Source organism: Heloderma suspectum, chromosome 2 (assembly GCF_057233095.1).
Source record: "Heloderma suspectum isolate Gila_16-S chromosome 2, 16-S_ref, whole genome shotgun sequence".
In the NCBI taxonomy this organism is placed as follows: domain Eukaryota; kingdom Metazoa; phylum Chordata; class Lepidosauria; order Squamata; family Helodermatidae; genus Heloderma; species Heloderma suspectum.
In genome coordinates, this window is record NC_139459.1 from 367,560,684 (window position 1) to 367,587,804 (window position 27,121).

Sequence of the window (27,121 nt, forward strand, 5' to 3'; positions counted from 1 at the left end):
GTGGTTACAAGCTCCCTAGCTTGGTCGCTTCCCCTCAGCAATCTCTGAGCACCCAAGCCAAGAAAGTTTGAGAGGAAGGCAGTAAAAATAACGTCAAAGCCCAACTTCAGTAATGCAGTGAGGCCTTGTAAGTTATAGCCAAGATTTGGTTAAAAGTAGCCTAAAAGAGTTTAGGCCTGTTCAGTTTTTAGAATGTTAGCGTCTGTGTGATTGCGTGTGTTATCTCTGTGTGTTCTCAGAGCGGAGCCAGGGGGAGTCACCCAACTCCCTAGCCGCTGCTGGTCTAGCCTTGGCGGGGAGGGAGACTAGAAGATGTCTGTGAGAACCTGACAGAAGTAGGGTAAGATTTAGAGAAAGGTTGCCCAAGTCGAAGTATCATGGCTGGAGAGCTGAGCCGTGCCGTTCTGTTTAGACAGAAGGCTTGCTGAAAGGCTAAAAGCCCTTGTCCGTCGAGATCTGGAAGGGGTGTAGAGTCATACCTTCCCCTTTTGAACTAATGCAGAGGCAGGGAGCCTTTGCTGGAAACATCCCATCTTCATTGCCCAAAGCCTCCTCTGTTTGGATCCATCAATGTTTGGGCTTTTGAGAGGAACTCTGCACATGGACTGGAACTTCTGATTGTCAAAGACTTCCCATGGACAGTACTATGAGGCTTTTCACAGACTTGAACTTTCGTGGCTGTGGATTATGTATCTGTGTTTGTAGTCAGCTCAGTGTACGGCAGGCTGAGCTTGATTCATGACTTTTGGACTTCCCTCTGCCAGATCTCATGCAGCATGGAGTTTCCGATGCAAAAATGGTGGCCTAGAATTCTTTGCGTGTGTGGGTATGCCTGTCCCTTGATTTTGATGGGCCCGGACCACACAGCCTGGAGGAGCAGTATGATTTCTGGATCTGCACCATCATGCCTCACCATGCAAGAAATGTTTTCCAGTCATGGTGTTAAATTTCAGTGAAAGTTTGTTGTATGCATTTTATGATTTGTTAAATACTATGTGATATTTGCAAACATTTTTACTGTTAGTTGCAACTCCAAATGATACTGAGTGTGGTTCCCAATAGTTTACAGAGACAAGTAGAGAGAGAGAGAAAGTGGCATACAGATAGGGAAGGGGGAAAAAGAAGAGGGAGGAGGAAAGAGGCACAGAGACAGAACATTTGTAGAGAAAAAGCGTGGCCGCGGTTGCCCCCAGGGTGACGGGGAAGCAGCTGATTATGGCTGGAGCTTATTACCTGGGGGTGGAGTAGCCACAATAATGTAAGAGTTCTTTAAAATGAGAAAATGTGACTAGAAGAAGAAAAAGAGTCTATCCCAAACTTGCATCATTGGGCCTAGTGTAAGGCAGAAAGGTTTGAGTGAGTTTCTGTTGAGACAAAGGCAAACAGCCTAACTTGCAAACAAGTGAAGGGTAAAAGCTGGTGCATGGAGCGGAGAGTTTCATGTAGAAAAGTTAAAACATGATCTGCAAGACAGGCAGGTCAGAACGAAAGAGAGAGATTTCTCTTCCACACAGGGGAAAGTGGTAATAGCCCACCTCTGGGCTGAATCACAGTGTCAGGGCTCTGTATGTACACAGTGAGAAGACACATCACCTAGAAAGTGCTGTTAGTCTATGCTGAGAATGAATGCGAGGGGTGCGTGCTGCTGAAATGCTGCTTCTCACTAACCTGCAGAGTATAAGACCCATTGTACCCAGTGGCTCGGGGTTCAGAGAAGCGGTCTGATCCAGCCATTGGGTCCGCCTGTGTGCTGTAAGTTGCCCAATAAAGTACTCCTGGTAAGCCAACCTTTGAGTCTGAATTATCACCATCTCAGCACTTCTAACCTAAGAGTCCAACACTCGCAGCTGGGACGACACACTTGGCCATGCTGATTATTTATTTTTGTAGTGTTTCCTGTGCCCATTTGGGGCATTCCCCTCCCACCATTTTGGTTTTATTTTGTGATTTTATTAGGATGTAAACCTTCTAGGCAGGGATGTGTTGCTTTATTCTGTACAGTGCCATGTGCATTCATGGTGCTATATAAGTAAATCATCACGGTCATCCTTCGCTGCCACTGAACAGCTACACTCCCCGTGGCATTACTGGCATCCGTGGTGCCTCAGGTGTAAGTGAGGCGCTCCATCACTCCAGCGTGATGCCACGGCTACACTCGCAAGGTTGTTGCATCTGGCAGGCGAGATTTGTCCTTGAGAAGAAACCTGCCTGCTCTGGTCATTTGCTGCTCTCGCTTTTCTGTAAGCATGGGGAAGGGAGAAGACGGCTAAGCATACAGGAAGCAGGAGCATGCATCACTTGTGGAGGGAGGGGCGCGGCTCCAGGAAACCTCCTGTCAGGGTTGCCTGTGAGCGCAGGGAGCAGCGCAGTAGCTCGGATACTGAAGCACTGCAAGACATGGGGGAGGAAGTTTCCCAGGCTTGTCCAGAGATGGAGACACAGACTCCGCAGGCTTCAAAGGCCCAGCTGGACACAGAGGGCCTCTCTTCACACACCCCTGTGAGAGAGAGCAAACAGGGAGAGGTGGGGCTTGGAGAGCCTGAATTCTTAGATGCCAGACGCAGAGCCAAGAGAGAGATGGCGCGGCGGAGCTTAGATGTTCTGCCCGACTGGCCCGGCGTGAGGCCTGAGCACCGCTGTTCACGAGAGAGGGCGATCCCCCAGCCACCCCTTATGCTAGGATAGTAGCCCGCCTTTTCTTCAAACGGTGGGCAACATAGCTTTCTTTCGAACTCACTGAAGGCATCTCCTTTGTAGACTGTGAGTCACTCACAATTTGCATCTGTATGACTCAATGGAGTCAGTATATTAAAAAGCCGAGGATTGCCGCTTTTTGTCTGTGTTTTGATTTAGCTTTTGAAGTTTTCAGCAGGGGCAAAGGGAACCCAGACACCTACTCTGAAGGTGCACCTCTGCCGTGGTGGCTTTCCTCTTCTAGGCCAGGCTGCATGGAAGACCCTTGTCTGCCTCGTCTGCTCCACAGCCGCCACTGAACTGGCAGCTCAGGCCAGGTGTGTTGCAGGTAAAGGATCTGCAACAGCCCCCCCCCCCCCCGAAAGGCGAGTCGATGAGGCCCACGTTGCGTTGGAGGCATGCCAGGTGGTTGGTGCAGCAGAGGTGCCCCCTCAGGATGGGCATGAGCAGGAGGGGGTAGGAACTACTGCCGGGGAGCAGAGGGGTACAGCTGGCGGGGTGGTTGGGCCGGCAGCCCTGGGACAGCTGCTTCCGAGAGCAGGAGAAATACGTTGTGGATAAAAAACTTCATCAAGGAGACCTCTTGTCACCTTCACAGGCTCCCACTTCCTGTCCATATCTGGGCCCACAGAGCTGTGCTTTTTCTGATGCTGAGACGGACTCAGTCATTTTACACTCAACACAGTTACTCTGTAAATAGATGCTCACAGACTACGTTTTAAACATTTATCAACATGAAGCAAGTGCATTTAAGTGTACAAAGAAACTGATACTATGATATTGCTCACAAAGGTTACAACAGGAAGCGAAAACAAGCAAGACACAGTGCGCACACAACCAAGACAGAGTTCTGCCAGCAGAGATTGCTACGATTACTAAGACGCGCCCTGCTGGGTCAGGCCAAGGGTCCATCTGCTCCAGCATTCTGTTCACACAGTGGCCCACCAGCTGTTCACAGGGATCCCACAAGCAGCACAGGAATGCAACAGCTCCCTCTCGCCCATCCTCCCCAGCAGCGGGGTTTCACAGGCTTACTGCCTCTGATACTGGAGGGAGCACAGAGACATCTCCCACACGGGAGCAACCCCCCCAATATCTCCTTTACTTTTACAAGTTTACACTGGCAGTTCTCTGTGTCCCCCCCCCCCCCTTCACACTCTCCCGGGTCTCCAGCTATTCCAGAAAAGCGAGATATTAACTCCCCCCACCTTTCCCTGGCTTCTTTTTGGAGCCCTTTCTGCTGCAGTTACGGCAGCATCCTGACGGTTCTTTTTGTGTGCGGCGTATATTATTTATTTTATCTTTATAAATGAATAAACAATACCAAAATTGACAACAACCTAATCAATACTACAATTTCCCAACAATACAGTATTCTGATGAGGACACCACAATAACAAAAAGAGAAGGAAAAAGAAAAAAAGAGGAAAAGGGGGGAGGAAAGGAAGTGAAGAACAAAGAAGATTCTTTCCCCTTCCCTCCCCCTCTCCCTCCCCTTGAAAGAATTAAGTTTAAACTCCAATACCCCCCGGCCTCCAATGCCATTCTATTAAAAAAACTATATAACCTTAACAATCCTACAGTTTAATAAACAACCTTACATTTCAATATCATATCACCAATCTTATATCAAAGAAACAGGTCTACAGTTCATTCCCAGAAGCCTATATTAATATTAATAATAATAATAATAATAATAATAATAATAACAATAATAATATAGTGTTAAGTAATAATAAAACTTAATATAAACCTTCAACAGTCAGTAATATATTTTATACTGGATATATTATCTATTTTGAAATAAAAAATATAAAGAAAAGCAAGAAAAAACAAAAGATGAAGAATAAATGAATATATGTATAATCATTTCTCTTCTGAGCTAGCCTGGATCATGTAGACTAAACACAAACAGGTAACAAAGCTTGTGTAAAGATTCCCGTTCATGGGGTTGTAACAGAATTCTCACGCATTTTTACGTTCAGCCATGCCTCCGCCATTTCATGATTTAGAAACTTCTCCCTGACAGTTCTTTTAAAAAAAAAAAAAAAGAGCCCTGAGAGGGCAGCTACAGGATAGAGAAAATGGGGCCCCACTGGGGAGGGGGCGGATGGAAGCACCGCTGGTACCGGCACCCTATTTGCTCCATCTTCTCTTCTGCCACCCTCTAACGGCTTTTTTATAATGCCAGGAAGATTTGCACATTTTGGGGGACTGGTAAGTAAATGGAAGGGAGGTGCATGCAAATTTAATGGAGACTCGGGGAAGTGCCAAAAAGGTGGAGGACACTGAGAAGTGCCAGTGCTTATAATTGCAAGGATCTCATTGGTAAGGGAGAAATACTGCCCCCGCCCCAGGTGTATCTACTGCTTTGGCTCCCCAACCCTTCTTTGGTGTTTCTGAATTAAGCTACTGGTTCCCTCCTTCCCTTTAGTATTATTTCTTCCCCAGTCCATCGCAACTGTGTGCAAATTAGCCCATGCAACCTTGTCTTGTCAATTTCCTTGTAGGATACCTTTTCCCCTTGGCTGCTCCCTTTGAGAGCAGAAACAGACAAGGAGATTAACCAGTCAAAACTACTCAAAAGGGACAGCCATAAGTGTACACTACTGGACCTCTGAAAGACTGACAAAAAAATAAATTAAAAAAATTACAACCCCACTTGCGCATTTTTGGGGCACCGAAATATTGGGAAAAAATGCCATGGAATAAAAAGGGCCAGTAATCAGAGTAACAATTGCACATTTTTGAGACTCTGAAAATTAATAATAAAAAGACAGGAAACAAAAAGGGGGTAGCAATTGGAGCGGGGACAGGAGACAAAACTTTTTGCTGCAAAATCCACCGGGATACGTGTGGACCCAGCTGGTGCATTAAGTGGGAAGGAGGGGAAGAACAACCTAGAGTGTGTTGTGGGTTGTTCAGCAAACAAAACACACCGCATAGCTTATTCACAGGGGTGGCTTAACATTATGTGTGAACCCACACACTCAAATGGTTTCTCCACTGTGTTGAGTTCGAAGATGTTTAGTGAGAGAGATCATCTGACTGAAGCTGTTTCCACACTCAAAACAATGATGTGGTTTCTCCCCTGTGTGAGTTCTCTGATGACGAGTAAGAGTTCCCTTCTCACGGAAGCTCTTTTCACACTCCAAGCAATGATATGGTTTCTCCCCTGTGTGAGTTCTTTGATGAGAAGTGAGATGCGTCTTCTGACTGAAGCTCTTTCCACACTCCAAACAAAGGTACGGTTTCTCTCCAGTGTGAAATCTTTGATGATGAGTAAGATGTATCCTCTGAATGAAGCTCTTTCCACACTCCAGACATTTATATGGTTTCTCCCCTGTGTGAGTCCTTTGATGTTGAGTGAGATTTCTCTTCTGACTAAAGCTTTTTTTACATTCCAGGCATTTATATGGTTTCTCCCCTGTGTGAGTTCTTTGATGACAAGTGATATATTCCTTCCTATTGAAGCTCTTTCCACACTCCAAACAAAGGTACGGTTTCTCTCCAGTGTGAAATCTTTCATGATGAGTAAGATGTATCCTCTGAATGAAGCTCTTTCCGCACTCCAGGCATTTATATGGTTTCTCCCCTGTGTGAGTCCTTTGATGTTGAGTGAGATTTCTTTTCTGACTAAAGCTTTTTTTACATTCCAGGCATTTATACGGTTTCTCCCCTGTGTGAGTTCTTTGATGAGAAGTGAGATGTATCTTCTGACTGAAGCTCTTTCCACACTCCAAACAAAGGTACAGTTTCTCTCCAGTGTGAAATCTTTCATGATCAGTAAGATGTATCCTCTGAATGAAGCTCTTTCCACACTCCAGGCATTTATATGGTTTCTCCCCTGTGTGAGTCCTTTGATGTTGAGTGAGATTTCTTTTCTGACTAAAGCTTTTTTTACATTCTAGGCATTTATATGGTTTCTCCCCCGTGTGCGTTCTTTGATGACAAGTGACATATTCCTTCCTATTGAAGCTCTTTCCACACTCCAAACAATGATATGGCTTCTCTTTTGAGTGAGTTCTGCGATGACGAGTGAGATGTGCCTTTTGACTGAAGATCTTTCCACACTCAAAGCAAAGAAATGGTTTCTCCTCTGTATGAGTTCTTTGATGAGGAGTGAGTTGTGTCTTCAGACTGAAGCTCTTCCCACGTACCAGGCATTTATATGTTTTCTTCACGGTGTGAAATCTGCAATGAGCTTTGATGTTTGATTCAGAATTGAAAGTTTTCCTATGCAGATGGAACCTATTCTTTTCCAGTCTTTTATGTATTATTTCTTGGATTATGATATGATGGTTGCCATTGCACTGAGAAGCAAAGGAATTCTTCCTCATATTCTGATTTGCTTGTGTTTTCCTTCTCTGCGGTTGAGTATTTATACATTTGTCTCTTTTCTGTGACATTCCATGTTGTTCTCTCTTATTCTCCCCTTCCCACTTGTCACCTTCTGAAATGAAGACAACAAATTGGTAAGAGACTGAGTTAGCAACAGAACTTCGAATAACTGTGCACCTTCAATTAATGATTTCGATGAAAGGAAGAAGTGAAAAAAGAGTTAGATGTGATGCAGTTCTTACCATATGCTTTCCTGCCTTTGTTGACTGGCATTAACTGACTGTTCGTGTGGTACAATGCATTTGATTGAGACCATGACAACCAGGGTTCTTCTTTCAGCTGAGAAATGAAATGTACTGTGTGTTTCTGGGCCAATTACTCTCTCTCGGCCTAGTTGACCGCACAGATGTACAGTCAGGCTGCTCGGCACTAGGACAGGTACTGCAGGCTCCAATGAAATCTGGGAACAACGGACATGGTCCTTTAAAGTGTTACTGCCTGTGCAAAGGCAGGACCAGTAACACACAAAGTCACCTTACCTAATGGCCCTATAGGTCACTCACCCAAAGTCAGACCTGGCATTACCAAGCTAATCAGAAGTGCACATAGTCAGAAAGACTTGAGATGCAAATCCAACTGTACAAGCATATGCCAACCGTGCAGTGATCTCCCAGAGGTAAGTAAATTACCAGCTCAGGGTCTCGAAACAGATTTTCTTACCCTTTAATAAAAGAGGCAATCTTGAATAGCTGCATGCTCAGCACCTCCTTTACTGGGCACCTGTTCCAAATCGGCCACTTATACATTTGAGATGACTCTGGCAAGGGGTCATAGAATCATAGAATAGTAGAGCTGGAAGGGGCCTACAAGGCCATCGAGTCCAACCCCCTGCTCAATGCAGGAATCCAAGTCAGAGCATCCCTGACAGTTGGCTGTCCAGCCTCGTCTTGAATGCCTCCAGTGTGGGAGAGCCCACCACCTCCCTAGGTCACTGGTTCCATTGTCGTGTTGCTCTAACAGTCAGGAAGTTTTTCCTGATGTTCAGCCGGAATCTGGCTTCCTGTCACTTGAGCCCATTATTCCGTGTTGTGCAAACCCCATTGTTTTCATCCTGAAACACCCAGGAAACTTCCTGTAACTCCTTTGTGGATTTGCAATGTCACACCTGGCACCCTTTGCCCTTGAAGGTTTTGTGGAACTGGATACAAATCCAGAGTCTCATGCACTTGGTCTGACAGCTTACTATAGCAGTTCCATCCGTAGCTGTTGGACCAGTACCATCCTGGGTCCGTGCTACTGAAACCACCTTGGTCTCCTGGCCTACGCGCTATCGGCAAGACTCCACCTGCTTTTCAGAGCGTGGCAAACCCTAGAGTTCTGGTGCCCTCACACAGAGAGAAGCTGAACTAAGAACTGAAGTAGAGCCCTGCTGGATCAGACAAAGGGTCCACCTAGTCCAGCATTCTGTTCACACAGTGGCCAACTAGCTAACAACAGGGAACCCAGACGCAGGACATATGTGCAACAGCACCCGCCCGCCCATGTTCCCCAGCAGCTGGTGTACATGGGCACAGTGCCTCGGGTTAATTCTTCCCATCCCTCCACCCCAGCAAGGGAAGATGTAATCTGGCTGTATGGCTGTGAAGAGAGACCGCAGTTTGAGAGACAGACTAAGACAGAAACGGCGGGGTCTGGGTTTTGTAAATGAACTGCATTTCGTGGTGCTGCCTTCCTTCCTAACGACCTCCCTCTCCTGCTTCAGTACAGCTGATCTTGGGTTCTATGACAGGTCAGTTCTATGTTTGTATTTGTTGCAGCTCTTAATGTTTCCTGATGATTTGGAGCCCGGATGATGATTGTTGTTTTGATTCTGTTGTGGTTTTCTAATATTTTGTATTGATGTCTCACCAGTATTAGCTGCTGTGTGGACTGCTGTTTAATGGAAAGGCAGGATTATGAATGTTTTAGTACAGAAAAACTGACGAATCCTGGTAGACTGAAAGAGGGATCTGGAGGTGGCAAAATATTCAGTCAAACTCCACATGGCCCCTGCAGGGGAGGCCTTCAACTATGCCTTAAAAATGTGCCTGTTCTAGGCTGACTTTCCCAAATCAGTGTTTTGCTGCTGGTGGTTCTAGAGACTCTGAGCTATCTTAATGTGTCTTGTGAAAATTTTGAGGCATATTTGAAGCCTGTGTCCTTAAGCTGCGGCCTAAAAATAGTGTTTAATTATTTGATGATTTTAATATACTCAGTGTGTATTTTCTTTTTGAACTCTGCCTTCTGAGGGCAGTTTCTTCAAAGGCAGACTCAAAATGCTAAATTAATGAATAATATAGGATCTGTGCAAAAAATGGCAATATTATCTTGCTCACCATTATTGAATTTGGAACCTGACAGTATCAAAATCAGGAAAACAAGGGGCCTTACCAAGAGAGGCCACGATCCTCCAGTTCTCCTCCATGATTTGCCTGTGCAGGGCTCTCTGGTCAGGATCCAGCAGTGCCCACTCCTCCTCAGTGAAGCACACAGCAACCTCCTCAAACGTCACCAGAGCCTGGTGGAAAAAAGAAAAATGTCCTTGTCAAGGATAATGGAAAGTGAGGTGGCTGGGCATTATCCTGCAGGATTGAAACCTGCTTGCTGTGACAACTGATTGCTGGGGGAACACCACCAAGAAATGGCTCTGGCCCTCCTGCCCCGCTTGCAGCTTCCCAAGAGGCATCCGGTCAGCCACTGTGAGAAACAGGATGCTGGACTAGAGGGGCCTTTGGTCCCATCCAGCAGGGCTCCCCGTATGATCTTAGCTTTGCCAGAAGGAAACAGAAAGGGAGAGAGGTATTCTTGCCCTGGGAGGTGAGTAGGGGACGGAGGCACCCAGGCTGCTCCCTGCCTGTCTCCCAGTGATCCTTCTGCCTACCTGATCCGGTTCCACTCCATCCCAAGGACAAAGAGATGGCCGAGTACCCATTCTCAGCATCATTCCAGCCCCTGTAAGAGACAAAAGTAATGTAAAGCCAGTAGCACATGTTTGTCTCAGAGACTGAGATTACAATCCTAAAGTCGCGGACACCCCGTCCTTTGGAACACAACAGGACTGACTTCCCAGACAAATCCACAGAAGTCTAAGTATGCCTGGGTGTTACAAGATGCCGTAGCTTCAATCTGCATTTTGATAATTCATTTGGGTAAATGTGCATATTTCCCCATTTGGGCTCTTGGCCACAAATCAAACTGTGGGTTTCTATGCATAAAGTCTCCAACTGTTGAAACTTAAATGAGTTTTGAACTGTGGAAACGGCTGGAGACAAGCATCTTCCCCCTGAAAACATTCAGGGGAAACATAAAAGGAGATAAATGATCTCTTACATTCTCTAGACAGCGAGACTAGGTTGAAATACAGCCACCCCCAAATTAAGCCTTACCCTGCAGGGCAGCACATCCATCCTCCTCCTGCCTGCTCCCTCTTTGTGGGGGGCTCTGTCTGGTGTCCGATGGACCCTTCTCTGCTGCAGGGAAATCAAGGACCACTCCTGCAACCAGACTCTGTACCTGAAATAGCAATGGAGATCCAAGATATGAAATGAGAAGATTAGAAAAGGAATGAGAGAGGCAAAATGTTGGGGGAAATATCTCTCCTTGGCCAATTAGTAGAGAGTTTTCGGATATCCCTGCTCACATTCTGACCCCTTGGGTGAAATGCTCTCACCTGCTGCTCTTTCTGCTTCTCCTCCTCTGCCCGGCTCAGGAGGAAGCCTTCTGCCAGGGCCACTGCCTGGGAACTGGTCTCTGCTCCACACTCTCTCACCCAGCTTGCCATCTCCCCGGGCAGGATGGCCAGGAACTGCTCCAGGACCACCAAGTCCAGGATTTGGTTTTTCGTGTGTCGCTCTGGCTTCAGCCACTGATGGGAAAGATTGCGGAGTTGGTTGCGAACCTCTCGGGGGCCCTCAGCCTCCTGGTAGCGGAACTGCCTGAAGCGCTGGAGCTGCACGTCTGAGCTGACCATGTCCTCACCCTGAGTTTTCTGTACTGTTCTTTCCCAGAAATCCCCACTGGCATCAGGGTCTCTTCGTGCTTCAGCACCAGCTCTGTCGTTCTTGGCCATGTTTGATCGGCGTTTCAAAAAACCCCTCCAACTTCATCCAAGTCCCCAGCCACACACTCTCTCCGTGAAGCCTTCTGCTGCTGCCATCTTCTCCATATGCCTCTCTTATACTAAACTTCCTTAAAACCTGTTTACAATAAAGCTCTCAGTCATGTAAAGAAATCTTTGTTCATTAGTCATTTGATTTTTAAAGGTCAATGTATTACTTCACCGAATTCACAAACACATAAAAGCTAGAAATTCTGAGGAACACTTACATTTCTCTTTCCTTTAGACAAATTGTTTTACATCATATAATAAAACAGACCCATAATATTTCGCCCCGATTTTCTGAGCTATACTACCTCAGCACTTGCAGGCTCCATTGCTAAGTAACATAGCTAGGAGCTGCCTCACTGGAACACAGCAAATGTTCTCACAAGACAGCATCCTCCATCCGAGGAGAACACAGATTTTGTGCCCCACAGAAACACGAAGTCACTGCTCTGTTGATGTTTGCCTTTTTCTGTTCTTTTTCAACACCTCTTTTTCATTCCCCATTTTTTAAAAAATTCACTTCTTGTCAGTTTTCTCCTCCTTCTCTACAGGACTCCTCTCCAGCTGCCTCTTTCTGTAGGGCTGCATCACAGGTGTGACACAAGAGCTTTTCCTGCCTTAGCCAAAAATCCCACAGACGCCTGTCCCCCCCGCCCCCCCGTAGTAAAATATCATTCATAAAATAGCAATTCAAATAACTGAAGCCTGCTGCCCTTTCAGGGCTCCCTGAATCGGCTGCCTCATGGGAAGGCCGGTCTTGGTGGGCACTTCGTCACCCTCTACCTACCTCTGTTGTATTCTGTCAGCCTGGCCAATCCATCAGAGGGCAAGGGACGCGTCTCAGCCACATCAGGGGACCCACAGTTGGGGGGGGAGCAGTGCCTGGTTAATGGGGGAAGGATTTCGATCAACACAGAGCTTCCTAATCAGTTGGAATAACTGACTCAACGCTGCAGTTCTCTCCCCCCCCCCCCGAAAGGGGCCTCCGGGTCTGCTGAACCGAGGAAAGAGGAAAGCTCCCTGATATCGTGGGGGGAACCCCAACTGGGCCAGCTGCACAGGCCTCCTCCCCATGGCGCGAAACGGGGGGTCTGGCTCCCCCCCGTAATGCGAAATCACATCCCGCCCGGACTCGCTGGGGTTGAATTTGGGCATCTCCCCCGAGGGGGGCTTCCGCCCGCTCTTCACTCTCTTGCCCCCCATGTCCCGCCGTCCCCCGCAGTCCGGGGCCCCCCTACCCCACTGCAAGGCGGGCGCGGGGGTCGCACCTGACCCCGCCCAGGAGGCGGCGGAGCAGCGCCCGGGCGACGCCGCAAATCCCCTCTCCTCCGGAGGAAGAGGCGGGGCAGGAAGGGCCGCGGGGAGCGCATTTCCGGGGGGCCGCGGCCCCTCCCCCGCCCGTCTAGGAGGCCGGGCCGTTCCTCGACCCCCGCAAGCCCGCGCAGGCGCTCGCGGCTCCTCCCCGAGCAGGACCCGGGACGCGCCTTCCCGGCTCCCGCGGGGCGCTGCTGCAAGCGCGTCCCCTGTTCTGGCCGGGGCGTTTTCTCTTCCCGCCGCAGGCCTCTGCTCGGCCGGCGGGCGGGGCGGCAAAACGTGGCCCTCCCTGTCCTTGCCGGGCGGCTCAGAAGGTCGCAGGAGCTTCCACAAGTCCGCCCAGGACGCTGGTGCCCTCAGGGCGCGAGGGAGGAAGCTGCAGTTCCGCCCTGCGGGCGCCTGCTCCCGGCTTAGGTCCGCTCAGTTCCCTGGCGGTTACTCCCTGGTGCATGTGGATTTCGGCCTCCCCAAGGCTGCCCCCGCCCAGCTGGGGCCCCCTTGGAATCAATACGGTGGCAGCCCAGGCTGACCGGCACCTTCTCGCTGTCAGGCCGAAAGCCCTGTTCCTAAGCGGTGCTTGCAGTGAAAACCACCCTGACTTTCTGGGTCTTAGTTACTTTGGCCCACAGTGAGCAAAACGTGTTGAAAAACAAGGACAGAAAGACTTGTGAAGCAGCAGACCTTTCCCTCTGCCTGGAACAGAGATAAAGTGGTTGTGATTGTGGTTTTAATGTTCTATATATTTTAATTTTTGTGAACCGCCCAGAGAGCTTTGGCTATTGGGCGGTATAGGAATGAAATAAATAAATAAAATAAAGACGAACACTTCAGATACGGTGGTGGCACAGAGAAGTAGGATCTGCAACGTAGCATTGTCTTGGCTTTTCTTTTGCAGTTTGTGGGATAGGAAACCTTTTAAATTTAAATTTGCTTACATATACATTTTTAGGACCTTGATAGGAAGCTTTTTTTTAAGCCCAAGGGGCGGGGGCCTGGGTGCAGAGGGGAGATGCAGGCCGCATCTGGCCCACAGGAATGTAAACCCCACTGGGGAAAACACCCCAAACTACTGAACTATGGTTGCTGTTGTGTTTCCACTGGAGGCAGTTTTGAATTGACAAGAAATACATGACTCTGTAATAGGGAGGCATCTTCTAAGCTCGCTATTATAAGGACTGCTGCTATTATTTGTTTGTTTGTTTAAAATATTTCTTGGCCGCCTTTCCAGGCAGAAGCCCTCCCAAGGCAGCTTACAACAATAAAATACAAAAAAACTGTTAAAATATATAAAAGTTTTAAAAACATAACAATAAAAGCCAACAATAAAACCAACAACGATGTTAACAACAGCAACAATAGCAGTCTATTGCTATTGCAGAGTTAGTATCAAGCAAAAAGTATTTATGTTGCTGTTACTGGGAATTGTATTTTTACCGTTTAAGGGAGCAATCCTATGGCCAGTAGTAAGCAGCTAGACAGCCGTAGGATACGTTGGTTTCCAGAAACTGACCTCGCAGCCTGCGCTCAAAGGTTGGTTCCCTGAGAACCAACCTTCCCCAATCCCTGTGTTGTCTGCCAGGCGGCTCAGAACAGCCCAGCGCTCGCAAGAGGAGTGTGGAGCAGCAAAAATGGGGCATTGCAGGGGGCGTTCCGGGGCGGGGAAGGCGGAAATGCCCGTATGACACATAGGCTCTGCCTTCCTGCAGCTAGACAGCTGATAACAGCTGTCTAGCCGCAAATGCAGGGCAGCTGAAGTACGGAGGGGACGATCCCCTCCGCGCTTCTCCTGCCCTGCATTGGATAGGCGGCCGCCTCGGAGGTGGCCACCCATCCTGATGGGATTGTGCCCTAAATTGTTTTTATGGTTTTAATGTGAACCACCTGAGGACATTCTGCCCTGAAAGGCAGTATAGAAATACTTAAATGATGTATGTGACTTGCCTGGGAAAAAAAATCCCAGTCTAAACACAAAGCTTAAGGCTTTTAGTATCCCATTTACTTCCCTAAAATTAACTTATCTGCTTAACTCTTTGGTCTTAAAAGGTGCTTAACATTGGCTGGATTGTACCCTAAGTATGATTATTACACTCAATCAATGTCAGCTCTAAAATTGGTGTGTGTGTGTGTGGGGGAGCCCTCAGATACGAGGGCCTCAGCTCGCCTCCCCCTCGGACTGGGCCCACCTGCTTGCCCGCCTCTGCGCTCCCCTGCCTTCTCTCCCTGGGCCCAATCTGCCTAGCAGAAGAGAGCAAGGCGAGGGCAGACCGTGGCTGCTCTCTGTCTCTGCTCTTGCGGCTACCCCACCCTTGGAAAGGGCCTCGGAGGAGGCCTACAGGGCAAGGGGGAAGAGAAGGAGCTGGGCCAGAGGGCTTGGCGGATCCCTGGTAGGATGTGGGTGGTGACACAGGGCAGGTGGGGCTGTGTCTCCTAGACAGGGTCTCCTTCCACCCCTGAAAGAGGGGCCAGCCTAGGAGGGCCCCTGTTGCCCTTCTTACTTGTAGGAATCAGGTGGCTTCGGCGTTATGGAGCTGCTCGTCTACGCTCCAATGCTTTTGGGCCTTGCCTGGGAATATCCTCCTGCATATTTTATGATTTGTTAAATACTATGTGATATTTGCAAACATTTTTACTGTTAGTTGCAACTCCAAATGATACTGAGTGTGGTTCCCAATAGTTTACAGAGACAAGTAGAGAGAGAGAGAAAGTGGCATACAGATAGGGAAGGGGAAAGAAGAAGAGGGAGGAGGAAAGAGGCACAGAGACAGAACATTTGTAGAGAAAAAGCATGGCTGCGGTTGCCCCCAGGGTGACCGGGAAGCAGCTGATTATGCCTGGAGCTTATTACTTGGGGGTGGAGTAGCCACAATAATGTAAGAGTTCTTTAAAATGAGAAAATTTGACTAGAAGAAGAAAAAGAGTCTATCCCAAACTTGCATCATTGGGACCAGAGTAAGGCAGAAAGGTTTAAGTGAGTTTCGGTTGAGACAAAGGCAAACAGCCTAACTTGCAAACAAGTGAAGGGTAAAAGCTGGTGCATGGAGCGGAGAGTTTCATGTAGAAAAGTTAAAAAACATGATCTGCAAGACAGGCAGGTCAGAACGAAAGAGATTTCTCTTCCACACAGGGGAAAGTGGTAATAGCCCACCTCTGGGCTGAATCACAGTGTCAGGGCTCTGTATGTACACAGTGAGAAGACACATCACCTAGAAAGTGCTGTTAGTCTATGCTGAGAATGAATGCGAGGGGTGCGTGCTGCTGAAATGCTGCTTCTCGCTAACCTGCAGAGTATAAGACCCATTGTACCCAGTGGCTCGGGGTTCAGAGAAGCGGTCTGATCCAGCCATTGGGTCCGCCTGTGTGCTGTAAGTTGCCCAATAAAGTACTCCTGGTAAGCCAACCTTTGAGTCTGATTTATCACCATCTCAGCACTTCTAACCTAAGAGTCCAACACTCGCAGCTGGGACGACACACTTGGCAATGCTGATTATTTATTTTTGTAGTGTTTCCTGTGCCCATTTGGGGCATTCCCCTCCCACCATTTTGGTTTTATTTTGTGATTTTATTAGGATGTAAACCTTCTAGGCAGGGATGTGTTGCTTTATTCTGTACAGTGCCATGTGCATTCATGGTGCTATATAAGTAAATCATCATGGTCATCCTTCGCTGCCACTGAACAGCTACACTCCCCGTGGCATTACTGGCATCCGTGGTGCCTCAGGTGTAAGTGAGGCGCTCCATCACTCCAGCGTGATGCCACGGCTACACTCGCAAGGTTGTTGCATCTGGCAGGCGAGATTTGTCCTTGAGAAGAAACCTGCCTGCTCTGTTCATCTGCTGCTCTCGCTTTTCTGTAAGCATGGGGAAGGGAGAAGACGGCAAAGCATACAGGAAGCAGGAGAATGCGTCACTTGTGGAGGGAGGGACGCGGCTCCAGGAAACCTCCTGTCAGGGTTGCCTCTGAGCGCAGGGAGCAGCGCAGTAGCTCGGATTCCGAAGAAGAATTGCAAGACATGGGGGAGGAAGTTTCCCAGGCTTGTCCAGAGATGGAGACACAGACTCCGCAGGCTTCAAAGGCCCAGCTGGACACAGAGGGCCTCTCTTCACACACCCCTGTGAGATAGAGCGAACAGGGAGAGGTGGGGCTTGGAGAACCTGAATTCTTAGACGCCAGGTGCAGACGCAGAGCCAAGAGAGAGATGGCGCGGCGGAGCTTAGATGGTCTGCCCGACTGGCCCGGCGTGAGGCCTCTGAGCACCGCTGTTCGCAAGCGGGAGGGCGATCCCCCACCCACCCCTTATGCTAGGATAGTAGCCTGCCTTTTCTTCAAACGGTGGGCAACGTAGCTTTCTTTCGAACTCACTGAAGGCATCTCCTTTGTAGACTGCGAGTCACTGACAATTTGCATCTGTATGACTCAATGAATCAGTATATTAAAAAGCCGAGGATTGACGCTTTTTGTCTGTGTTTTGATTTAGCTTTTGAAGTTTTCAGCAGGGGCAAAGGGAACCCAGACACCTACTCTGAAGGTGTACCTCTGCCATGGTGGCTTTCCTCTTCCAGGCCAGGCTGCATGGAAGACCCTTGTCTGCCTCGTCTGCTCCACAGCCGCCACTGAACTGGCAGCTCAGGCCAGGTGTGTTGCAGGTAAAGGATCTGCAGCAGCCCCCCCCCCCCCGAAAGGCGGGTCGATGAGGCCCACGTTGCGTCGGAGGCATGCCAGGTGGTTGGTGCAGCAGAGGTGCCCCCTCAGGATGGGCATGAGCAGGAGGGGGTGGGAACTACCGCCGGGGAGCAGAGGGGTACAGTTGGCGGGGTGGCTGGGCTGGCAGCCCTGGGACAGCTGCTTCCGAGAGCAGGAGAAATACGTTGTGGATAAAAAACTTCATCAAGCAGACCTCTTGTCACCTTCACAGGCTCCCACTTCCTGTCCATATCTGGGCCCACAGAGCTGTGGTTTTTCTGATGCTGAGAAGGACTCGGTCATTTTACACTCAACACAGTTACTCTGTAAATAGATGCTCACAGACTATGTTTTTAACATTTATCAACACGAAGCAAGTGTATTTGAGTATACAAAGAAACTGATACTATGATATTGCTCACAAAGGTTACAACAGGAAGCGAAAACAAGCAAGACGCAGTGCGCACACGACCAAGACAGAGTTCTGCCAGCAGAGATTGCTACGATTACTAAGACGCGCCCTGCTGGATCAGGCCAAGGGTCCATCTGCTCCAGAATTCTGTTCACACAGTGGCCCACCAGCTGTTCACAGGGATCCCACAAGCAGCACAGGAATGCAACAGCTCCCTCTCGCCCATCCTCCCCAGCAGCGGGGTTTCACAGGCTTATTGCCTCTGATACTGGAGGCAGCACAGAGACATCTCCCACACGGGAGCAACCCCCCCAATATCTCCTTTACTTTTACAAGTTTACACTGGCAGTTCTCCGTGTCTCCCCCCCCCCCCTTCACACTCTCCCGGGTCTCCAGCTATTCCAGAAAAGCGAGATATTAACTCCCCCCACCTTTCCCTGGCTCCTTTTTGGAGCCCTTTCTGCTGCAGTTACGGCAGCTCCCTGACAGTTCTTTTTGTGTGTGATGAATATATTATTTATTTTATTTTTATAAATGAAATACCAAAATTGCCAACAACCTGATCAATACTACAATTTCCCAACAATACAGTATTCTGATGAGGACACCACAATAACAAAAAGAGAAGGAAAAAGAAAAAAAGAGGAAAAGGGGGGAGGAAAGGAAGTGAAGAACAAAGAAGATTCTTTCCCCTTCCCTCCCCCTCTCCTTGAAAGAATTAAGTTTAAACTCCAATACCCCCCCCCCCCCCCGGTATTGTAACAAGAATAAACGAATATATGTATAATCATTTCTCTTCTGAGCTAGCCTGGATCATGTAGACTAAACACAAACAGGTAACAAAGCTTGTTTAAAGATTCCCGTTCATGGGGTTGTAACAGAATTCTCATGCATTTTTATGTTCAGCCATGCCTCTGCCATTTCATGATTTAGAAACTTCTCCCTGACAGTTCTTAAAAAAAAAAAAAAAGAGGCCTGAGAGGGCAGCTACAGGATAGAGAAAATGGGGCCCCACTGGGGAGGGGGCAGATGGAAGCACCACTGGTACCGGCACCCCATTTGCTCCGTCTTCTCTTCTGCCACCCTCTAACGGCTTTTTTATAATGCCAGGAAGATTTGCACATTTTGGGGGACTGATAAGTAAATGGAAGGGAGGTGCATGCAAATTTAATGGAGACTCGGGGAAGTGCCAAAAAGGTGGGGGACACTGAGAAGTGCCAGTGCTTATAATTGCAAGGATCTCATTGGCAAGGGGGAAATACTGCCCCCCCCCCCCTTGGGGTGTATTTTTCAGAGTCTCACTTTTGAGACTGTGAAAATTAATAAAAAAAAACAGGAAACAAAAAGGGGGTAGCAATTGGAGTGGGGACAGGAGACAAAACTTTTTGCTGCAAAATCCACTGGGATACGTGTGGGACCCAGCTAGTGCATTAAGTAGGAAGGAGGGGAAGAACAACCCAGAGTGTGTCGTGGGTTGTTCAGCAAACACACCGCATAGCTTATTCGTAGGGGTGGCTTAACATTTTGTGTGAACCCACACACTCAAATGGTTTCTCCACTGTGTTGAGTTCGAAGATGTTTAGTGAGAGAGATCATCTGACTGAAGCTGTTTCCACACTCAAAACAATGATGTGGTTTCTCCCCTGTGTGAGTTCTCTGGTGACGAGTAAGAGTTCCCTTCTCACGGAAGCTCTTTTCACATTCCAAACATTTATATGGTTTCTCCCCTGTGTGAATTCTTTGATGAGAAGTGAGAATTATCTTCTGACTGAAGCTCTTGCCACACTCCAAGCAATGATATGGTTTCTCCCCTGTGTGAGTTCTTTGATGACAAGTGAGACTTGGCTTCCGACTGAAGCTCTTTCCACATGCTGAACAATGATATGGTTTCTCCCCTGTGTGAATTCTTTCATGAGAAGTGAGAGTTCTCTTCTGACTAAAGCGCTTCCCACACTCCAAACAGTGATATGGTTTCTCCCCTGTGTGAAATTTTTCATGAGAAGTGAGGTATTTCTTTTGACTGAAGCTTTTTCCACAGTCCAAGCATTTATATGGTTTATTCCCTGTGTGAGTTCTTTGATGGTGAGTGAGAGATATCATAGAAATGAAGCTCTTTCCACACTCCAAGCATTTATACGGTTTCTCTCCTGTGTGAGTTCTTTGGTGAGAAGTGAGATGTGTCTTCTGACTGAAGCTCTTTCCACACTCCAAACAAAGGTATGGTTTCTCTCCAGTGTGAAATCTTTGATGATGAGTAAGATGTATCCTCTGAATAAAGCTCTTTCCACACTCCAGGCATTTATATGGTTTTTCCCCTGTGTGAGTCCTTTGATGTTGAGTGAGATTTCTTTTCTGACTAAAGCTTTTTTTACATTCCAGGCATTTATATGGTTTCTCCCCTGTGTGAGTTCTTTGATGATGAGTGAGAATTAGCTTCCGACTGAAGTTCTTTCCACACTCCAAGCAGTGATACGGTTTCTCTCCTGTGTGTGATCTTTGATGACAAGTGAGATGTATCTTTTGTCTGAAGCTCTTCCCACACTTCACACATGTATGTGCCTTCTTCAATGTGTGTATTTTGCAGTGAGCGTTAATACTTGATTCAAAATTGAAAGTTTTCCCATGCATATAGAACATATTCTTTTCCTGTCTTTTATTTATTTTTTCTTGGAGTGTGATATCATGGTCACAATTACCCTCAGAAGCAAAGGAATTCTTCCTCCTATCTTGATTTCCTTCAGTTTTCCTTCTCTGCTGTTTCCTATTTTCACATTGGTCTTTTTTTGGAGACTTCCCATATCGTTCTTTCTCATGCTCTACTTCCCACTTCTCACATTCTGGAAAGAAGACAAGAAATTGCTAAAAACCCTTATTATTTCAAATACTTAAGCACCCTCAATTAATGGTTTCAATAAAGGGAAGAATTGAGAGTACATATGCCATCCCTGAAATTATCTCCCCGAGATAAGTAAATTATCAGCTCAGGTGCTCAACCCTGAATTTCTTAGTCTTTCAGGCATGTTGCAGTCATGAATAGCTGCAGGCTCAGCACCTCTGATAATGAGCACCCATCTCAAATTGCCCACTTTTACATTTGAGATGGCTCTGGTAAGGAATTATCTGAACACCATTGCTTTCAGCCTGGCCCAGTTGTCACCACTGGGAATCATCCTGTAACTCGTCCCTGTACAAGGGCTTCGGTTTTGGGCGCTATAAAAATGTAATAAAATTAATAACTCCTTTGTAGTATTTTAATAACAGATCTGGCACCCTGTGTGCCTTTGAAGCTTTTCTGGAAACTGGAGAAAAATCCAGAGTTTTCTGTGTAGTAAGTGGGCCGGCTTACTACAGCAGTTCCAATAGTTGCCTTTGGACCAGTACTATCTCAGCTCCACACTACTGAAACCACCTTGGTCTCCTGGCCTATCCACACTCTGCAGGATTCCACCTGCTCTGAAGAGCATAGCAAACCCCGGAGTTCTGTTGTGCTCAGGCAGAGAGAAGCAGATCTCTTTCCCATCCCTCCACCCCAGCTAAGGAAGATGTAATCTGGGTGCCTATGTGTGAAGAGAGACTGCAATTTGGGTGAAAGACTAAAGGGAAAGCAGCTGGGTTTGGGTCCTGTAGACTTGCTGCATTTTGGGATGCCGGCTGCCTCCCTACAGACCTCCTTTTCTGGCTTCAGTACAGGCTTCTGGGGTTCCATGATGGGTCAAGTCTGTGTTTGTATTTGTTGCAGCTCTCAATGTTTCCTGATGATTTCATGACCGGATGCTCATTAGTGTTTTATGTTGTGATTTTCTAATATTTGTATTGATGCATCACCAGTATTGGCTCCATGTGGATATTTGTTTAATGGAAAGGCAGGATTAAAAGTGTTTTAGTAAATAAAAATAGGCAAGTCCTGGTAGACTGGAAGAAGGGATCTGGAGGTGCTGAAATCTGCGATTGAATCCACACGGTCCCTGCAGGGGAGGCCTTCAACTCTGCCTTGAAAACGTGCCTGTTCTGGGCCACCTTTCCCTAATCAGCGTTTTGCTGCTGCTTGTTTTGGAGACTGTGAGCTGTCTTAACCTGTCTAGTGAAAAAACGTGTGGTATGTTTGAATCCTGTGTCTTTAAGCTGCTGTCTTAAAATACTGATTTTCATACAACTTAAGCTATCTTATTTTCAATTTGAATTCTACCTTCTGAGGGCTATGTCCTTAAAAGCAGCCTCTAAGTATTAAATAAATTATATAGGATATATGGCAAAAAATGGCAATACTCCCTTCCTCATCATGACTGCATTTGGAACTTGATAATATAATTAAGCAGGAAAACAGGAAGCCTTACGGAGAGAGGTCACGATCTCACGGTTCTCCTCCATGATTTGCCTGTGCAGGGCTCTCTGGTCAGGACCCAGCAGTGCCCACTGCTCTTCAGTGAAGCACACAGCAACCTCCTCAAATGTCACCAGAGCCTGGAGGAAAAAAGAAAATGTTTCCTTCTCAAGGATAAGATGAAGAGAGGCGGGCGTTATCATACGGGATTGAAACTTGCTTGTTGAGCAAACCAGTTGCTGGGGGATCAACAGCAAGAAATGGCTGTGGCCCTCCTGTCCTCCTTGTGGCTTCCCAAGAGACGTCTGGTCGACCACTGTGGGAAACAGGATGCAGGACTAGATGGACCTTTGGTCCCATCCAGCAGGGCTCTCCTTAGGATCTTAGCTTGGTCAAAAAGAAACAGAAGGGGAGAGATATGTTCTGGCCCTGGGAGGTGAGCAGGGGACGGAGGCACACAGGCTGCTCTCCAGTGATCCTTCTGCCTACCTGATCTGGTTCCACTCGGTCACAAAGAAAAAGAGATGGGCGAGTACACTTTGCTGGCATCATTCCAGCCCCTGTGGAAATCAAAGGTGATGGGAAGCCAGGTGCATGTTTGTCTCAGAGATTGAGATTACAGTCCTAAACTCCTCAGAAGTAAACCCCTTGAAACACAATAGGACCTACTCCCAGTCAAATTCATAGAATTGAACTGGAAGTGATGCCGATCTAAGTACACCTGGGCGTTACAAGATATCTTATATTTAATTTGCATTTCAATAGTTCAGTTGGATAAAAATGTATATTTCCCCATTTGGGCTCTTGGCCACAGATCAAACTGTTAGTTTCCATGTATAAGGGAGCAAGACCAGGTTGAAATACAGCCACCCCAAATTCATCCTTACCCTGCAAGGCAGCAGGTCTAACACCCTCCGGCCTGAGCCCCCTTTGTGGGGGGCTCTGTCTGGTGTCGCTTGGAGCCTTCTCTGCTGCAGGGAAATCAGGTCCCACTTCTGCAAACAGACTCTGAACCTGAAACAGCAATCGGTATCCATGACATGAGAAGGGTTAGAGAATGAATGAGAGAGGCAAAGATGTTGGTGTGAGGTATGGGACACCTCTCCTTGGGCGATTTCCAGAACATGTTGGCCAAATAGCAGAGAGTTTTGGGATATCCCCCCTCATGTTCCTGACCCCTAGGATGAAATGCTCTCACCTGCTGCTCTTCCGGCTTCCTGTCCTCTGCCTGGCTCAGGAGGAAGCCTTCTGCCAGGGCCACCGCCTGGGAACTGGTCTCTGCCCCACATTCTCTCACCCACCTCGCCATCTCTGCTGGCAGGACAGCCAGGAACTGCTCCAGGATCACCAGGTCCAGCATTTGGATTTTTGTGTGTCGCTCTGGCTTCAGCCACCGACGGGAAAGTTCATGGAGTTGGTTGCAAACCTCTCGGGGCCCCTTGGTTGCCTCATAGCAGAACTCCCTGAAACGCTGGAGCTGCACATCTGAGCTCACCATGTCCTCACCAATAACCTTCTGGGCCTTTGTTTCCCAGAATACGCTGATGTGCCCGATCTTCATGGCATCAGGGTCCCTTGGTGCTTCAGCGCCAGCTGAGTCTGTCTCAACCATCTGTGATCTGTGTTCCAGAAAACCTCCAAACGTTCTGAAGGATCTCTTCCCTCTTTGGTATCGGGGCAAAGATTGCCATAGGAGGCAGTGTGACTAAGGCTCTGTAAAGGCAGAACATGGTTCCGGTAAGCAATTATCATATTGTCAGTGCAAGAAGAAATGTGCAGGGCACCAGCTAGTAAGCAGGTCTTGTCCGGGAAAAAAAGGCAGTCAAATGCAGACTGCAAGAGAACCAGAGACTAGGGGAGGGCCGTTCACCTGAGAGGCACTGACCTAGATCATTCACTTGCTTGAGCGTCTGAAGGTCTCTCACCCCTCCCACCACACCAGTCCCCCTCTAAATATTCCTCCCACGGAACGTCCCTTCCCTTCTTGGCCTTCCTCTGAGGCCTTCTCTGTTCTTTAAGGAAGCACCTCCGTGACACCCCTCACTGTGTCACCTTCTGCCGCTGCCATCTTCTCCCGAAGCTACCCTTAGAATAAATTATCACACCGGTGTAAATTCAGGCTGTCAGTCATTTTAAGGAATCTTTGTTGATTCGTCATCTGATTCTTAAAAGGCCAGCACAGGATCCTAGGAAGCTGCCTCAGGCTGAGTCAGCCCCTTGGTCCACCTAGCCCAGTATTGGTGGCACTGACAGGCAGCAGCTCTCCAGGGTTTCAGGCAACAGTTTTTCCAGCACTACCTGGAGACTCCTGGCATTGAACCAGGGACTTCTGCATGCAAAGCCTCTGCTTCTGGCACACAGCCATGGCTCACACAGGCCCATGTATTAATCAAACGAATTCCTTTGTGCATAGAAGACAGAAATTCTGGTCGACGCATACATTTGCTTTAGTTAGGAAGACTGTGTTTTCCATTAAACAAGAAACATAACTGGGAGCTCCCTCACAGGAACAGAGCAAGTGTTCTCACAGGACAACATCCTCCTTCGGAGGAGACCACAGGTTTTGTGCCCCACAGAAACCGGGATTCAACGCTTGTGCTCTGTTGAGATTGGTTTTTTCACTGTTCAGGATTTTTAACACCGCTTTTCCATTCTGTATCATTCCTCTCCCCATTTATATATTTATTCATTATTATCAGCCTTCAGCTCCTTCTTGAAAGGACTCCTCTCCCGCTGCCTCCAGTGGCGTTCTGCCTGTTACCAGTGCGAATTGCTCCTCAGTGAGGTCTTCCTTGTAGTAGGAAGCACCTTCCGCACACACAGGAACGCTGCCACCAGGACCTCTAGGCTCAGGCCCAACCCTTTATTCTGTCCTCAAGCAGTGAGGACACACTGGCTTGATTATAACCTGCATTATTTCCGTTATTTCTTAACCCTTACATGGCCAAGAGCAAAGGTGTAAGACTTCATGAAAGAAATGAACTTTAATTATTTCTAGCATTAAGATGGTAAACAGCAAATAAGTAACTTTTACAGCTTCTGTCTGTGCATTTGCTCTTGTACACCTGAATCCTAGTCACTCACTCTCTGTCTGCAAACTCTCTTCAATTTAACTCTTCACCCCACACAAATCCCACCTCCCACAAACACTCTCTCTGTTCCAACCCCTATCTGACTCACACAGGGAGAGCACCAAGCTTATATACCACCCATGCTCCCCCCACACCCGCCATTCAACCAATCATCTCACATATGCAAATACAATTCCTCCTGTCACTCATCCCACTCTCACCCTAGACATACTCCCCACAAACACATAGAGTTAGAACATCTAGAACCACAGACTCGTTGCAGGTACGTGTATTACACCTCCCCTCTTAAGACCGCATCTAGGGGTGGCCGGAGACCATCTGCTGCCTTCAGCAAACGCCGCCACGAGCACCTGCCCCTCCGCCCGGCCCCGAAATGTCAGCCAGAAAGCGAAGCACCTGCTTCCCGCTCGGGGCTCCCCGGATCAGCTGCCCACGGGAGGGCCGGCCCGGGCGGGGCCCTCGTCTCCCTCCGCCCAGGTTTGTTTGCTGCTGTCAGAAGAGGCCCAGGGCAGCGTCTCAGCCCCACGCAGAACTGCCTGGGGACCCACACCTGCGCGGGGGGGGGGCCCGTCCGATTAGCGGGGGAAGAATCATAGGACCACGGAATGGTAGGGTTGGAAGGGGCCTACGAGGCCATCGGGTCCAGCCCCCGCTCAGCGGGATTCGGGCCGGTGCAGAGCAGCTCCCTCAGCGGATGAAGGAGATAACTGGCTCCGCGCAGCAGCGCCCTCGACGTCCTCCCTCCCGCTCGCCACATCGAGGGCGCCGCCTGGGATGCTGAACGGAGGAAGGGCGCAGCTCCCTGGAGGGGGGTCCCAAGGGGGTCAGCCGCAGGGGTGAGCGCATCCAGCCTCCCCCCGCCCCGAGCGCAGACCCGCCCCGACACGCTGGGGTTGAAGTAGGGCATCCCCGCCCCACCTCCCCCCGCCCTCCCCGCCCCCAGTTGCCCCTCCCCGGCTGCACAAGGCGGGGGGCTCACCTGCCCCCAGCCAGGAGGCGCCGAAGCCGCACCGGGAGACGCGCCAAATCCGCCCCCCTCTGCCGGGGAAGGCGGGGCAGGAAGCGCCCTTGGCCGAAGGAGGCGCGTTTCCGGGGCACGCGGCCTCTCCCCTCCTCTCTAGGAATCCCCGCTTCAGCGCCTTTGACCCTTGCGGGGCCACGCAGCGGGATCCTCTCGGCAGCGCTCTCTCCCCGCTCCGGGCCTCCCCCCTCGCCGGACGACTCCGCTCGGCCTCCGCGCGCTGTTCGTGGCGCGAAACGTCGCTCTCGCTGGCGGGCCGCCTCGCCCTCGCCCGGGGGTCGCGGCGCTGCCTTAGACTGGGCAGCTGCCCACGGAGGTGCGAGAGAAGCTGCCCTTTCCAGCCCTCGCGGAGGCCCAGCGGCGCCTCTCCGCTCCCGCTCGCAGTGCTGGCCGTGGGGCTGAGACGTGCAGCCGCACAGGGTTGTGCGTTGCCCGCAGAGCAGAGCCCAGCGGCGGGCTACAAGCTGGCCGGGCCGCCCCGCCCCGCCCCACCCCACCCCACCCCGAAATTGCCATGCCCAACCGCGCAATGGCGTTGGCCTAAGGGGCCATTTCAGGGGCGAAGGGGGCATAGAAAGAAGTGCGGGTTTCGGCCGTGGGTGGGAAGACACTGTCTGGACACCGGGTCTACCCGCTGAGAAACCGCAGAGGAGTAGACCTGGCATACAACCGTCCCAGAGGCTCCAGCTGCCTATCTTGGTAGACCTGGTGCCCAGGCCGTCTTGCTGCATATTGACCTGTTTTGTAAAACTGCACAGCCAAACATGAAATCTACAATTCAAGGAAAATTATGCAGTTCCAAAAGAACATAGCTGTAGTTCAAAAGTCAAGCCATGCAGAAGTTGTATTGTTAGCTGATGGGAAGAGTGGCTGATGACAATGTGAAAAGTAAAGTGGGTCAGCCAGGGTCCTTTAGGCCCCTAAAACCTGATCTAGCAGACTCATTTTGCCTCCCACGGCTAAAGACCCTCCCCACAGATGCCACTGCCACTCTCTACAGCTGCCTCCTGCCCCCCCCCCCCCCCGGTGCCCTTCAGATGTTTCGGACTTCAGCTCCAACCAGCATGGCCAACGTTGTGGGATGCTGGGGTTGCAGTCCAA

The 27,121-nt window shown here is 49.0% G+C and overlaps 1 protein-coding gene across 1 annotated transcript; it reads right to left on the reverse strand.

The window, feature by feature from the left end:
• Positions 1 to 1,747: 1,747 nt before the first annotated feature.
• LOC146355933 (uncharacterized) lies at positions 1,748 to 26,039 on the reverse strand. Its single transcript, XM_084829983.1, has 14 exons — positions 25,979 to 26,039; positions 23,106 to 23,620; positions 22,795 to 22,921; positions 22,397 to 22,467; positions 21,921 to 22,047; positions 19,131 to 20,423; positions 14,677 to 14,822; positions 12,448 to 12,840; positions 11,700 to 11,761; positions 10,745 to 11,174; positions 10,461 to 10,587; positions 9,956 to 10,026; positions 9,466 to 9,592; positions 1,748 to 7,147 (listed from the first exon to the last, which is right to left on the reverse strand). Exons 2-14 carry the CDS (start codon positions 23,517 to 23,519, stop codon positions 5,685 to 5,687), a joined length of 4,851 nt encoding a protein of 1,616 aa, XP_084686109.1. The 5' UTR covers positions 23,520 to 23,620; positions 25,979 to 26,039; the 3' UTR covers positions 1,748 to 5,684.
• Between the last annotated feature and the right edge of the window lie 1,082 nt (positions 26,040 to 27,121).